Raw genomic sequence first — 16,286 nt, 5'->3', positions numbered from 1 at the left:
TTCAAGCATGAGGATGGGGGAAGGGAAGCTTATTTCATTAATAAGTGTGAGGTGCTCAGAAGCTACAGTGATTAGTGCCTCTAAAAAGCCTATAAGTATTTTAATACCAGACATTTATGTAGTTGTGCATGTTAAGAAATGAGTAAGCAAATTTTAATCTGATGCCTCAGGACATAAACTGATCACCGCTGTGCTCAGGAGGAAGGTCGCACCATTACAGAATTGGCCAGGCACATTGTGAGGGACTTTTATTGATCATTTGAGATTTCAGGCATAGGCCACTAGACTTCATGGACAATGGGTCTGATCTGGCATTGCAAATCACATTACTCTTTTATTTTTAACTTACACTTGGCATATTCCAATGTTTTATGTAGCTGCTGGGAGGATCCATTATGTTGACAAGTGACTTCGTGGAACATCCCGCTTTTAGATTGGTTTAATAGGCAGAAGGGAAAACCCATCTACTAATCTTGTCCTGTTAAGACCTGAAGTTGTCTCTGAGATAAATATGTCTGCACTGATACTCTAGAGTCCTTCACTTGCGGGACTCTCTCTGCGTTCCAGTAATAACAAACCTTGCTGGAAGACACTTAACCACATAGATAAAGCCCAGGAATAACACCACATCAAGCACTGTGATAGATTTCAAGGATGTTCCCCAACAAAGCTGCAATGCATCACACTGATAACCCAGGACACCTGTGGGGACAGCTCTGAAGTGGCCCCCTTGTCTCTCCCATCTTCTGGGCTGGCATGGAGCTGTGGCGGCAGCATGTTCAGGCTCTGGGAGAGAGAATAAAAACAGCAGTTTAAAAAAATATATATATACATTGGTAACTTTACTATAAAATACCCATCACAGAATTCCACAAGGGGTGAGAGCTACCGTTGTCACAATGTCCTCAGGCGAGAGATTTGGAAGGGTTTCAGAAGCTATTTTTCACAAACTGGATTAGTCCCCACCCCAAAACCCAAGCCCCCTTTTCTGTCTCCTGCACAGTTGCTTTGTGTCTTTATTTGCTGGGAGGTTTCTTTGGTGTAAATTCAAGCAAAGCCATATTTACTGATGATCTCAAACCTGGAAGTGTTGTGAACACATCAGGAAGGCAGAACTGAGCTGCAATGCATATGGAAAGGCAGCACAAAGGGTGCTACCAGCTGTAGGGAAATTCAGCCCTCATTAATGTAAAAATCTGTATCCAGGAATTGGAAATAAACAGCTGAGTTATAGCTGTATCCTTCACATTACAGTGCATAATTTTTCATCTTTAATCTTCTTCTAATATTAACTGCTGTGAGGTGGTGGCTACAGCTGAGGTGGGAGATGGGGAAGGAGAGATTGGGAGGGGAGGTGTCCACAAAAGGCTCTCTACTATAAGGCAGTGAATTGCAGGATGAAAAAGTTGAACTGTGATAAAGAAATAATGGTTCCTAACATGAATATGTAACAGAGACATGTTCCTATTGTTGTCCTTTTGCTGAACAGCAAATCTGGGGGCCTTGCAGGTCAGTTTTCCTTAGGAAGAGAAACTGGTGATTTTTTCTACCATATTTATTTATAAACTCTGTTTCCTAAACGAGAGGTTGTAACAAACTGCATGCAGGTGCACAGCTGGTGTCGACAGGAAGGAGGTGGCTTCCTCTACCATGGGATGCTTTTCTGTGAAAGAGGATTGCTGGGCGGAATGGGCTCCATCTGATGAAGAAGGGTCATAGAGTCAGAGTTCAAGGACAGAAGGGCCCACCAGATCAGCTAATCTAAGCTCTTCTATATCAAAGGCCACCAACACCACTCAGCCTTCACACACTAAAGCCAACTGGAATTAGACCAACTCACTCCTCAGGAGACTAAACTATTCATAGATTGTAAGGTCAGAAGAGACCTTTGTGATCATCTAGTCTGACCTTCTGTATAATACAGACCATAGACCTTCCCCAAAGTAACTTATAGAGCATATCTTTTAGAGAAACATCCCATCTTGATTTAAAAATTGCCAGTGATGGAGAATCCACTATGACCCTTGATAAATGGTTCCAGTGGTTAATTACCTTGACTGTTAAAAATTTATACTTCATTTCTAGTCTGAATGTATCTAGCTTCCACTTCCAGCCACCGGATTGTGTTAAACCTTTCTCTGCTAGATTGAAAAGCCCATTATCAAATATTTGTTCCCCATTTAGGAACTTAACTGTAAAGAAGTCACTCCAATCTTCTCTTTGTTAAGCTGCATGGACTGAGCTCCTTGAAGCTGTCACTATAAGGCATGTTTTCTAATCCTTTAGTCATTTTCATGACTCTTCACTGAACCCACTCCAATTATTAACAGCCTTCTTGAATTGAGATGCCAGAACTGGTCACAGTATTCCAGCAGCAGTCGCATCCTTGTACTTTGTACTGTTAAATTTCATCCCATTTCTGTTGCTTCAGTCCTCAAGGACATTTAGTTCTTCCTGTATAAGATTCCAATCTACCCCTGTACTGGTGATGCCTCCCCACTTTGTATCATGAGCAAATTTCATTAGCACACTTCTACTTTGTGCCGAGAGCAGTAATGAAAACATGAAATAAGATCGATTCCAAGACTGATCTTTAAGGAAATCTCCTAGTGGCTTCCCTCAATCTTAGTGACAAAAGCCCACAGGGAAATAAAAATGGTGCCCTCAACAAAGGGCTGGGGGTGGGGAACATGGGAAATAGCAATCAGATCATTAGCGAGACAAGTGGGAAAATAATGGGACAACCTGCTATACCCTAATGCAAGGAACATGGACAATAAACAGGAAGAACTGGAATTCTTGGAAAACAAACCTTCCTTTCCCCATCTCCCATCTTCCCTGTAGCCACCAGAGTGTTTTGTGCAGGTCTCACGTTCAAGTAGTGAGCCTTACTGAGTCTCTGAGGTGTAATGGATAATAGGACTACAAGTAAATATTGTGTCCTAAAGAGTTTTAATATTTTTCTCTGATTAAATCAAATTTTCAGTTTTCCTCCAAGAAAAAATATGTTTGCTTTCTTTGGAAATCCTGAGATGAATTTATGAAGAGGGCCCACAGAGCACTAATGAGTGTGATCATTAGCTATAGGATATTAAACTGTTTTTTCTTAATAAACTCATCATGTCACCCAGAAAGAAAACTTTCACACCAGCCTCTGATGGGAATATATAGTTTCAAGGTTTTGAACTATAACAGCTGAGCAAAAAAATCACAGATAACTTTTTAAAGATTTGTTGTCATAAGGGAAGAATTTCCAAGGACTTGCCATTGAAACACTTGCAAAAATTGTCTTATCGTGTGTGTAAATGTGAGAATCCTCTTTATTCCTTGGGCCCAATGACACTTTTGATTTGCTGTTTATATCTGAGAGCCTGGGGATGGGGGGAGTGAAATGATGGTTCCAGAGCTATACACCAAATCCTTGGTTAGTGACTAAGCACTATTCATTAACACTGTGTAAAAAGGGGAAGGACGTTTAGGAATTATTTATGCTAAGGGTTAAATAAGAGTTTTTTAAGTGCCTGCTCCAACTCTCTTTGGGCCAGAGAGAGAGAGATGGACTCTATAGTCTAGTGGTTATGACACACACTTTCATAAATGGAGAACAGCTTTGCCAAATTCACACCCATGAAAAATGTGTCATGGATCATGAAATCTGGTCTCCCACTGTGAAATCTGCTCTTTGGTGTGCTTTTACCCTACACTGTACAGATTTCAGGGGGGAGACCAGCATGTCATAAATTGGGGGGGGATCTGACCCCAAAGGGAGTTCACAGGGGGGTTGTAAGGTTATTTTAGGGGGGGATCATGGTATTGCCACCCTTACTTCTGTGCTGCCTTCAGAGCTGGGCAGTTGGACAGCAGTGGCTGTTGGTAATACCATACCATGCCATCCTTACTTCTGCACTGCTGCTTGCAGCAGTTCTGCCTTCAGATGTGGGCTCCTGGCCTGCAGCTGCCACTCTCCAGCTGCCCAGCTCTGAAGGCAGCACCGCCGCTCAGCAGCAGCGCAGAAGTAAAGGTAGCAATACCGCAACCTCTCCTACAATAACCTTGCGACTCTCCTATGACTCCTTTTTGGGTCAGGACCCTACAATTACAGCACTGTGAAATTTCAGATTTAAATAGCTGAAATCATGAAATTTACGATTTTTAAAAACCTATGACCATGAAATCGACCATGAATTTGGTAAAATCATAGAATATCAGGGTAGGAAGAGACTTCAGGAGGTCATCTACTCCAACCCCCTGCTCAAAGCAGGACCAATCCCCAACTAAATCATCCCAGCCAGGGCTTTGTCAAGCCTGACTTTAAAAACCTCTAAGGATTGAGATTCCTCCACCTTCCTAGGTAACCCATTCCAGTGCTTCACCACCTTCCTAGAGAAAAAGTTTTTCCTGATATCCAAAAAGATCCCTACCTATCACAGAATACCCTATAGTCAGATGGTGAAGGCACTCATCTGTGAGGTGCAGTGGGAGATGTGGATTCAAGTCTTATTTGAGCCTTGGTCTCCTACAGGTGGGGTATAAGGAAGCACCACTGCTGCCTTTGTTTTTTGTGAGGAAGGGATGACCTGGGTTAGGCACTTAACTCCAGAAGAGGGTTCACATCTGTGACTCCCAAGTGATGACAGGCATCTCCCTCTGGCTCACAGTTAGGTGCCTAACTCCCATTGAGAGCTGGGCTTAGGCATTTTCTATTGGCAAGCTTCAACAGCTTCTCACATAACATGCTGGCTTTTGTGGCTCCCATTTTTAGGCACCTGACTCTCTGCATGCATTTTCTAGGGAGCCTGGGCATCTAAATCAGGGTGGTGGAGTCCACACACAGAGTTGTAGGCTGCCTAAAGTTAGGCTCACCATTGAAATGCCTAAATTCCCTTTGTGGACCAAGCCCATTGGAGGTTGCGACAGTCCTATTAGGGTTTTCTAACAATAAGAATTTTTTAGTTGGCAGCACACACATCTCTAGGCAACTAATTCAGAGGGTTCGTCAGAGTGAGCATTTCTCTATTTGGGTGAACAAGTCCACAAACTTGTTGCACAGCTAGCAGCGTTTATTGACTTTCCTTGGGAAGAGATTTGAATCCGTAGCTGCTTTTATTCCCTTGTCATAAAGGAATCTTTTTAAAAAAAACTTTTTATTTAGCATTGAAAGAATCCTCTGTCGGCCCACTCAGGAAGTGCAAAGCACCCCAAACTTGCACTGAAGTCCCACTCCTCTAGCATATTTTGTTGTGCTCTTAGGGTTGTGAGCACACATAGTTCATAGGTACTGACAGGTAAAGTGATGCCACCAGACGTTCTGGGACCTTTCTTTAAGAAGGGGAATGGTCCCACTATTGTGGGGAATTTTCCTGGCTTATCTACTACCCCGGTTAAATGGGCTAGCGAAAGGATCTGAGTCCTCACTCCCACTTCCTTTACCCAGACACCTTCCTGACCTCGAGGGCTCCCCTTCCACTCTCCTGTGTAGCGGAGTCCTCGTAACCCCAGCAAGGCTGGGCCAAGGATTCCTGAGGGGCTCGACTCCCAATCTTGTTGTAGTCACTTGGGGCTGGGGCTGGGGCTGGGGGGGTCCCTACTCCGGGTTGCTCTCTCTGCACTGGGCACTTCCTTGACCCACTGATCATTTCATACAGTTCAAACCAAATACAATTTATTAAACAATAATAGATTTAAAAAAAAAACAAAGAAAGAATGGAAAAAGTTAAAGGAAAACCCGTCATCCCGCTCTGTGGCAAGGGAACATCACAATCAGCCGTCTTTGGAACGTAAGGGAAGTTCACAGTCTGCACAGTCTGTTCCTCGCAAGTCCCTAGCCTCCTTCTCAGGCCCTGGATGTGCTGCAGGGATGCTGAGGGTCAGACACTTGCTCTGGCAGTGGCCACATGCTCTCAGGCTCCAGGACCCAGCATTGTCCCCACCCCGTAGGGGTTACGATCCCCCTCCAAGTCTGGCTTGCAAGACCTCTTGGCTGGGAGCGTCTCCCTGAGCTGGTTCCTCTGCCCAGGATCCCCCTCACTCTCCCCAGCTGCTCACCGCACCTGGCTCTGGACTGCTTCGAGCCTCCAGTGCCAGCCTCAGAACAGCTGCTGCTCTGCCTCCAGCTCCCTGGGCTGCATCTCTGGCTCTGGTTGCTGCAGCTCTCCTCTCAGGACAGGTCTGTTCCATGGGCTGCTTCTGTGGCTCTGTTCCCAGCACAGGTCTGCTTTCTGAGTTGCTCCTCTGGTTCTCTCTGGCAGCATGGCCCTGCTCCCCAGCTCAGCTCAGGCTCCTGCTGTCTTCTGGCTAGGCCCCCCTCTGTTCCAGGCAATTCCAGATCACAGGGAGGGACAAGACCTCCCTGGCCTCCTGATTCCCTCATTAGCCTGCCCGCCCAGTCAGTTAGGCTGACCTGGAGGATTATTGGCCTCTCCCCATTGCTGGGAAGTCCATGGCTGCCTGAAATACATGAGTTTATAGATGACTTAAAAGAGAACGTATATGCCTTTAAGTATATAGATCCTATCTTTAAGAGTTTTCATAGCTGTAACTCCTCTGCTCCCTGCCCCCAACTCTCCAGACCTCCAACAACTCTGGGAGCACCAAGTTGTCTCTGTCTCCCCCAACGACACAGGCTATTATGGAAGAATAGCAGGGCGCACTGGGAACAGTGATTCTGCCCCTGCAAGGAGAGTGCATCCTGTCTCTTAGGCCACGTCTATACGACGCGCCGTATCGGCGCGTTACAATCGATTGCTCGGGGATCGATATATCGCGTCTCATCTAGACGCGATATATCGATCCCTGAGCGCACTTACATCAATTCCGGAACTCCACCAAAACCAATGGAGTTCCGGAATCGACATGGCGAGCCGCGCACATCGATCCCGCGCGGTGAAGACAGGTGAGTACATCGATTTTAGATAATCGATTTCAGCTACGCTATTCTTGTAGCTGAAATTGCGTATCTAAAATCGATTTTCACACTTCGTGTAGACCTGGCCTTAGTTGATCAGCTAGAGCTGTGCACAGATGGGCCATTCACTCCTACCATGGTGGCTGTTGGGTTCGGAGAAAAGGCAGGCCCTGAGGCACAAGCACCCACTCTTTAACAACAAGAGAAGGACGAGAAGCATAAGCCAAACAGGCCAAAACCTCTGAAACAAAACTCACAGTTTGGCTCTTTCCATGGGTTAAGTTAGTGGGAAAGGGTCTGCGCTCCAGCACCAGGCACAGGTTGCAAAAGAAATGTTCACAGGGGGATTTTATTTCTGTCCCAGAATGACTAGGCACAAAGGATTACATTTAAACAGGCATTCAGAAGTCAATTACTTCAAGGATGTTCTCCAAACCGATGAGGAGCGGGTACGGGGGAGTCTTTGTGTCATCATTAATCCAAGGCAAGTGAGGAGGGAGGGAGGGAAAGGGAGATAAGTGTAGTGCCAGATGTGCAGTACATAAATACTGGCCACTCTTTAGTTCCTGCCTCCTGAACCCTAGGAAGTTAGAACCAGGGCCAGAGACAGAAGACTGTGAGGTTTATTTATTATATACATTGATTTTAATAGTTAACTTCTTCCAATTTGTGAATTTTCCTCATCTTATATATAATATCTAATTAGTAAGTGTTTAGTGATTTGCTGTGGAAAAAAATGTATAGGCAACTTCTGAATATTACTGTATCAGTGAAGTTAATTGACAGGTTAATGAAGTGGTTGAGTTAGGGTTGGTGTCTGAAACTGGGTTGTTTTTTCTGCTGGAATCCCTTTCTGGTGTTATCACTGATTTCACTGGGCTTCTTGAAGTTGATGCTGTGTCTTTTTCTTCCCAGTCAGGAAGAGAAGCTGCCTTTCCTGGGTCTGGAGCTGGTTGGTTTGCAGCTAGGGAGCAATCAGGTGCCATGTCTTTAGCTGGGGTGAGCTGTCTGGTGACAGGAGCAGGGGGATTTCTTGGCCAGAGAATTGTCCGCTTACTGCTGGAGGAAGAGAAGGAGCTGGCTGAGATCCGAACCCTGGACAAAACCTTTAGCTATGAGGCACGCAGGAATTTTACAAGTAAGTGATTATTGTTAGGGCAGGGGATTGGAGGGGGATTCTTAAGATACACTCAAGTAGAAGCTATTGGAAAGTTTTCCCCTTTTATAGATTTGCAGATCTGGGACTGATTTACCTCAAACATACTGTGTTTCATTTGCATCTCCAGTAAAGATAAGTAAATGTGGCACAAAAATCAGAGGTGTTAAAATAAAATGGCAGTAGCTTCACTGATGACTCTTAGGGCCTCTACATAATACAGAAGATTATTAATTAGTGTGTTGCAATTAATTGGATGGCATCCACCTAGTTTTCATTAGTTTGATGCCCACAGGGCAAAATCATTACAAAATTCCTCACCATTGATTAGTGCAAGTGAAGCCAAGAATCATTTTTCATTTGTGGGCACTGTAGGTGTGGGCTGAAAAGAAGAGAGCCCAGCCCTGGAATATGAGGGAGTTCTGCATGTCAGGATCGTGGGACATTGGCAGAGTAGTGTGCGGGGGAGGTCTCCAAGACTGGAACAGTAGGGGATTCTGCAAGTCAAGAATGGGATATGCTGACTGAGCTATTAATTTTTATTATAATAGGGCCCAGCAGCCCCAACCAAGACTGCGGCCCCACTGTGGCAGGCAGTATTCAGATAACCTATAGTAGGAGACAGTGCCTGTCCCTAAGAGTTTGCAGTCTAACTAAACAAGACAGAGAAAGGGTGAGAGAAATAGAGTATTATTATCCCTAGCTGGGAAACCGAGGCACAGAGATTAAGTGACTTGTCCAAGATGTCACAGGACATCTATGGCACAGCAAGGAACCAATATTTTTAAAAATGTGTAAATGACGTAGGAGCTTGAGTCCCATTATCAAAAATGACTTAGGAGCTTACATCCCTTTGACTTGTAATGAGCCTTAGGCTTCTAAGTCACTTAGGCACATTTAAAAATGTTACCCTCAGTCCAGTGCCTTACTCACCAGATCATCTTTCTCTGCAGCCGTTTTCTTTACGGAATCATCCTGTACAACTGGATAAAGAATAATAATGCTTCTATAGCATTTTAAATCAATTTATAGACTTCTACAGCAGGGATATAATTCTCTATTCATTTGCACAGGGTTTTAGGATAGTTTTTTTTTTAGAGAACTCTGCTGGTTGGTTTCACCCCTATTAAATTCTATGCCAGATTCCAATAAGGGTTGGCCAACGTCCCCCACAGCTCAGGTAATGTATCTCACACTTCGGCAGCAGCCTGTGCTATTCTAGTCTCAAGGCAGTTCAGACAATATTGCAAAACCTGCACTCACAAGCGGGCCCAATGTCATGCCCCGGCCCCCCACCCACTAGCATGTGCTGTTTACTGTTCCTATAACAGTGTAGCACAAGGTGGAGCATGAGCGTCTCTGTGCTAACTCAGAACTCTGTGGGGATAAGTTAGCCCCTTAGGAACCAGAGCCACCATCTGTGTAATGAAACCCTGACTGGCCGCAACAAAGATCTCTTTTCTCCTTCTATTTAACAGGAAAGCTCCATTCACTATTCCCTAAAACTCTCCCCCACGACCCTCCCCCAACACATGCCAGATCTGTGCACCTTCTCTCTCACACTCTTTGGGTATTTCTACACTGCAATAAAACAGCTGTATATGGCCTATGTCAGCTGACTCTGGCTTCCAGGGCTTGGGTTGCAGGGCTATACAATTGCAGTATAGATGCCCAGGCTTGGGCTGGAGCCCAGACTCTGGGACTCCGAGCCAGGATGTCTACACTGCAATTATACCAGAAGCCCAAGCCCTGCAAGCCAGAGTCAGCTGACAGAGGCCAGCCGCAGCTGTTTCATTGCAGTGTAGACATACCCTTTAAGATCTGCCCTCTCTCCACTGCCAAAGCAAGTGACACGTTGACTCTTGGGATTTGCAAATGGGAAGGGGTCAAAATGAGTGGCACCACAAATATACTTGAACTATCTCTGAATGACACTCCCCCTCCAAACCCAGATAATTAACTTTGAGCCACCACTACCATCCCCGTCTCTGTATCTGTAAATGCATGTCTAGTGACTATGCTTCAGTGATCTCGCTCAGGAGCAAGTGAAACAATTTGAGCCAGTACCCTTATCACAGTCAGTCCCTGACGTATGGACTCCTGTTCCAGATGTAGTGTTGCTGCAAGACCATTGGGCTTGATTCCTCTCACCAACATCCATCCATTATATCCCAATGTAACTCCATTGGCTTCAGGAGAGTTATTCCTGATTTACACTGGAATGAGAAGATCTGGGCCATTATAGTCTTTTGCATGTACTTATTTCTGGATTTCTTTCAGGCAGCACTGACAGGCGTGCAGAGCACACTGACGCAATCATTTCATGAGTTCTTTTAATCTGAATGTCCTTGAAAAACAGGGCATGAAGATATGTGCATTTAACAGGTCTTAGCTTTGTATTGGTTTAGGTCAGGGACAGGAACATTCACATTTTGCCTAATCCAGGGCTTCTTGCTGGGCCCCATTCAGCTTGTATAAAATAGAGGAGACTATGAAGGTGTGCACCGTGGAAGAGTCAGGTCCTAGCATGCAATGGGGCCAGGATTATCCACTCCAAAAATAGTATTGTGAGTGGAGCCCTGTAGTTTCTGACATTTAAACCTCCTTATTAAGAATGAATAAGTTAATAGGCCATATTGAAGAACCCAGGTTGTGGGCTCCACCCTGAAATTTATCTATACCACTGCCAAGTTTCCCAGTAGTACTCTGATCTAGTTTATTTGCCCAACATTATATTGCAAGCTTCTTGAAACATTAGAAATATTGTTAGGTGCTCAATTTCTTTCAAGGACCATTCTTGATCATTTCAAAGCAGCAGCTTTCATGCCTACTGCAGAAACTATCATTTTACAGAGATTTGTATTTGCCCAGTATTTAAGCATGACATCTAGTGCCAGATGTTCCAGACATGGAGAACTAACTCAGCAGCATTCCCCATTGGGAAGGGTAGTAGGAGATTGGCATATTGTTGCGTATTATTGTTGTTACTGAAGAAAACTGGTTTAGGAGATTCCACTACAGAAAATCTCAATATAGCAGCTGCTGTATTAAATCCAACATTAAGGTAGAGCTGCATTTAGATTTGTTTGCCCTTGTAGCTGCACTAACAAGAGACATGCATGGTACCCCTAGGACTTCACAGTAGTATAGCTGATCTGGGACCAATAGAGCACATACATACAAATGGCTCAGCTTCCCAATAATAAATCAGGTCAAGATGTGACAAATCATTTAATTAAATTGAAATAAGATGTGGTTTCACTATTTTTGCTGGGGATGCCTGAGCTACATTCTTTTAATCAGCCATCTATTTATCTAGGAATTGATACAGTCTGGCTGACTGCACCATCTAACTCACAATAACTCAGCAGTAGTTAGGAGCTATTTGAAGGAAGATCGACAATCAAACATATTGGGTAAATTTTCAGAAATGCCTAAGTCACTTAGAAGCCTAAGTTCTAGTGTTTGCATGTGTTTTAAACAATATGTAGTAGATAGAGACAAATAGTTTTGGGCAGCTAATATGACTGAATTGGTAAGGCAGATCCTGCTTACAGTAGCACTTATAGTTTATTAGAATAACCATAAATTCCCAAGCACAGACTGACAAGCAACAGGCAGTACCCTTGTTTACAGCTCAGGTGACACAAAGTGTGAGTCATGTAGCAAAACATCTGCACAGGCTGCCTGCTGTCTTAGCACAGAGAACAGCCAAGGATTGGATATGCTTGTTGTTCAACAGAACGTACCACAATGAAACAGATGGGTCAAATTTCTGCCCCCTCTCCCAGCCCCAAGACACACATGCTTTTCTGGTAGCTGGTTGAAGACCAGGCACATAAAAGTCATTTGTTCTTTATCTCTGACGTGCATCTTTGTAATAACCTCCCCTTAGCATTAATACTCCCTCCTCATTGCTCTGCTCATCCTCTCCAGGGCCTAATTTCCCTCTCAGACCAATGTACAGAAGGAATAACTCAGGTGTGAGTCACTGAACTCAACGCGGGTAAAGCTGATGTAAATGAGAAGTGAATCTGGCCCATGTTGTACTCATGAAGCACTTTCCATTGATTTCAGTGAACAAGCCATGGCCTACAGTAAGCGCATTTTAGCCCCACTTCCCAGTATACCTTTGTACAGTACCTAGCATAATGGAGTCCTGGTCTAAACACATGGATTCCACATTGACTGGATTTTTCTGATGACAAACCTAATGTTAGAACAAGCCCAGTGACTGCATATTTACAGGTGTCTGAGTGGGCCCATTTTGCATATACACAAGTAGAAAACTGGTTTAAGGAGTTTTGAAAATGTAAGTAGGTAATAATGTGAGCTATAAAATGAATGAGCATGAGAGAAAATGTATCAGTCAGCAGATATGTGGCACTGTTTTTAGATTAAGACTTAGTTCTCCTTATCACTTCATAAACCAGTAGTCAGGTCAGAAAGACTCTGTGAAGAAAAATATATGTATATATAAAAACAAATGGAAGAAAGGGGAAGTTGACAGTAATGAACAGAAATCAGAAGTTAGGAATAGTAGAAAATTGATTCAAGAAGCAAAAGAACAGACCGCAAAAATCTATGGCCAGCAGTGTTAAGGACCATAACAAGGAATTTTTAAAGTATATTAGGAAGAAAAAAAATCTTGTGAGCGGTACTGGTCCATTATTAGATGGAAATGATAGAATTATCAATAATACAGAAAAGGCAGATGTGCTCAAATATTTATGTTCTGTATTTGGGGAAATATAAATGATATAGTCTCATCACAAGGAGATAGCACTTTTTCCATTCCACTAATATTTCTGGAGGATGTTAAGCAGTAGCTACAAAGGTTAGACATATTTAAATCAGGAGCTCCAGATAACTGGCCTCCAAGAGTTTTAAAAGAGCTGGCTGCATGTTGATTTTCAGTAAGTCCTGGCACATTGGAGAAGTTTCAGAAGAATGGAAAAAAGCAAATATTGTGCCAGTTTTTAAAAAGGGATATCAGAGCTGTCAGCCTGGTATCAATCCTGGGCAATATAATGGAGAATCTGATATGGGACTATTAATAACTAAAGGATGGTAATATAATCAATGCAAATCAACATGGACTGATGGAAAATAGATCCAGTCAAACTGATGCAATATCTTTTTTTGATGAGAATGAAAGTTTGGTTGATAAAGGTAATAGTGTTGGTGTAATGTATGTAGACTTCTGCACCGCACAACATTTTAATTAAAAAACTAGAATGATATAAATCCAACAAGAACACACTGAATGGATTAGAACTGGCTAACTGATTGGTCTCAAAATGTAATTGTAAACAAGAAATTGTCATCAAGCGGGTGTTTCCCGTGGAGTCCTGAAGGGCTCAGGTCTTGACCCTGTGCTATTTAACATCTTCTGGAACCTAGAAGAAAACAAAAATTACACTGTTAATGTTTGCAGATGACACAAAAATTGGGGAAGTGGTAAATAATGAAGAGGACAGGTTATTGATTCAGAGTGATCTGGATTATTTGGTATACAGGGTGCATGCAAAAATGTAAAATGTATACATCTAGGAACAAAGAATGTAGACCATACTTACAGGATGAGGGGGAATCATTGACTCTGAAAAAGATTTTGCTGGATAATCAGCTGAACATGAGCTCCCAATGTGATGGTCTATCCAAAAGAGCTAATGTGATCCAGAAATGCATAAATGAGAATCTGGAGTTGGGGGTTAAAATGTTATTTTATTTTTGTATTTGGCATTTATGTGACAGTGATGGAATGCTGTGTCCGGTTTGGGTGTCTACAGTTCAAAGATGTTGATAAACTGGAGAGGTTTCAGAGAAGTGCCAAAAGAATGATTAAACGATTAGAAACATGCCTTATAGTAGCAGACTCAAGGAGCTGAATCTATTTAGTTTAACAAAGAGAGAGATAAGGGATGACTTGATCACTTTTTATATGTACCTGCATGGGGAATGAATATTTAATAATGGACTCTTCAATCTAGCAGAGAAAGGTACAACAGGATCAAATGACTGGGCAACAAAAATGATTAGGGGTATGGAACAGCTTCCGAATGAGGAGAGATTAAGACTGGAGCTTTTCAGCTTGGAAAAGAAATGAGTAAGGGGGGCTATGATTGAGGTCTATAAAATCATGACTGGTGTGGAGAAAGTCGATAAGGAGGTGTTATTTACTTCTCATAACACAAGAGCTAGGGGTCACCAAATGAAATTAATAGTCAGCATGTTTAAAACGAACTAAAGGAAGTATTTCTTCACATAACACACAGTCAAAAGGTGGGACACTTTGCCAACAGATGTTGTGAAGGCCAAGACTATAACAGGGTTCAAAAAGGAACTAGATAAATTCATGGAAGATAGGTCCATCAATGGCTATTAGCCAGGATGGGGAGGGATGGTGTCCCTAGCCTCTGTTTGCCAGAAGCTGGGAATGGACTACTTGATTACCTGTTCTGTTCATTCCCTCTGGGGCACCTGGCATTGGCCACTGTCAGATGACAGTATACTGGGCTAGATGGACCTTTGGTCTGACCCAGTATGGCAGTTTATGTTCTTAAGTTGAAGCTAGACAAATTCAGACTGGGAATAAAGTGTACGTTTTAAACAATACATGTAAATTAAGCACTGAAACAATTTTCCAAGGGCTGTGGTGGATTCTCCATCACTGATAATTTTTTAATTAAGATTGGATGTTTTTTCCAAAAGCTCTGCTCTAAGAATGATTTTGTAAAAGTTTGTGTTATACAGGAGGTCAGACTAGAGCAGGGGTCTCAAACTCAAATGACTACGAGGGCCACATGAGGACTAGTGCATTGGCCTGAGGGCCACATCACTGACACCCCACCTCCTGCTGCCTCCAGGTCTGACCTCACTCCACCCCTTCTATGAGTCCCTGTCCCTGCCCTTCCTCCTCCCACCCCTTCCCCGCCCCCATTCCAACCCCTTCCCCAAACTCTCCACCCCAACTCTACCCCCTCCCTGCTCCATTCCAACCCCTACCCCAAATCCCCAGCTCTGCCTCGTGTCTTCTCTGCTTCCTCCCGAGCATGCGGCTCCCCACTTCTCCTCCTCCCTCCTGGAAAGCGCTAAGCACCACCAAACAGCTGTTTGGCAGCGGGAAGCGCCTGGAGGTAGGCAGAACAGCTGGGATGCAGCACACTGGGAAGGACAGGTGAGGGAGTTTGGCAGCCACAGGAAATAACTCGGGCAGGCGGGGAGATTGGCAGGCCGCAACAAATAATTCTGCAGGCTTCAGCCACGTATTTGAAACTCCTGGACTAGTTGATCACAAAGATCCCTTCTGACCTCAGAATCTATGACTAGGTTAGTCTCCTGAGGATTGTAATACTTTGGCCTAATTCTAGTTGTTGGGTTTAGTATGGGGGACTGGGTGGTGTTGGTGACCTTTGATATATAAAGGAGGTCAGATTAGATGATCACAATGGTCTCTTGTGACTTTTGAATTTATGAAAAAGAGGCATTAAAATAGTTTTTTTAATTAATAAGAGTTCATTACTGTCATATTAAATCAGCAATGGGATACCCACAGAGAAAATTTCTTAAAAGCTTTGTATTCAGTGCCAAAGCACAAATATCTATATCTATATATTGTGACAAAGTTCCTCCTCTACCTTTGTGGGTCCTGCACTTATTGGCAGATTTGCTCACCTCAGTGATCTTCCCTCTGGTGGAACCCACAGTCTGGGTCAACTCTTCCTGTGTCTGATCAGGAGTTGGGAGGAACCCAGACCCACCCTCTACTCCGGGTTCGAGCCCAGGGCCCTGTGGATCACAGCTGTCTATAGTGCCTCCTGTAACAGCTGCATGACAGCTACAACTCCCTGGGCTACTTCCCCATGGCTTCCTCCAAACACCTTTTTTATCCTCACCACAGAACTTCCTCCTGGTGTCTGATAACACGTGTACTCCTTAGTCCACCAGCAGCACACCCACAACCTCTCAGCTTCTTGCATCTCTTGCTCCCAGCTCCTCACACGTGAGCTCCTTTTTAAACCCAGGTGCCCTGATTAGCCTGCCTTGATTGGCTGCAGGTGTTCTAATCCGCCTGTCTGCCTTAATTGGTTCTAGCAGGTTCCTGATTACTCTAGTACAGCCCCTGTTCTGGTCACTCAGGGAACAGAAGACTACTCATCCAGTGACCAATATATTTGCCCTCTACCAGACTCCTGTACCCCGCTGGTCTGGGTCTGTCACAGT

At 43.8% G+C, this 16,286-nt stretch overlaps 2 protein-coding genes across 3 annotated transcripts in view; one reads left to right on the top strand and one right to left on the bottom strand.

The window, feature by feature from the left end:
• Window positions 1-217: 217 nt before the first annotated feature.
• Window positions 218-16,286, bottom strand: part of ZNF697 (zinc finger protein 697) — a 41,607-nt gene continuing 25,538 nt past the window's right edge. The window contains exon 3 of one of the 2 annotated variants that reach the window (XM_032768239.2): window positions 218-786. In XM_032768239.2, the coding sequence (XP_032624130.1) occupies window positions 539-786 (248 nt within the window). In that variant the 3' untranslated portion in view covers window positions 218-538. Of the gene's footprint in view, window positions 787-12,844; window positions 13,460-16,286 lie in introns of those variants that run through there. The other variant, XM_032768240.2, reaches the window with a different exon arrangement.
• LOC116817817 (3 beta-hydroxysteroid dehydrogenase/Delta 5-->4-isomerase-like) overlaps window positions 7,830-16,286 on the top strand; it is a 19,008-nt gene continuing 10,551 nt past the window's right edge. Inside the window, exon 1 of the mRNA XM_032768231.2 lies at window positions 7,830-8,042. Within this exon, the coding sequence (XP_032624122.2) occupies window positions 7,889-8,042 (154 nt within the window). The 5' untranslated portion in view covers window positions 7,830-7,888. The remainder of the gene's footprint in view (window positions 8,043-16,286) is intronic.

Source organism: Chelonoidis abingdonii, chromosome 1, assembly GCF_003597395.2.
Source record: "Chelonoidis abingdonii isolate Lonesome George chromosome 1, CheloAbing_2.0, whole genome shotgun sequence".
NCBI classification, from domain to species: domain Eukaryota; kingdom Metazoa; phylum Chordata; order Testudines; family Testudinidae; genus Chelonoidis; species Chelonoidis abingdonii.
The sequence above is the reverse complement of the archived record's forward strand: the minus strand, read 5'-3'. Positions and strand labels throughout refer to the sequence as shown.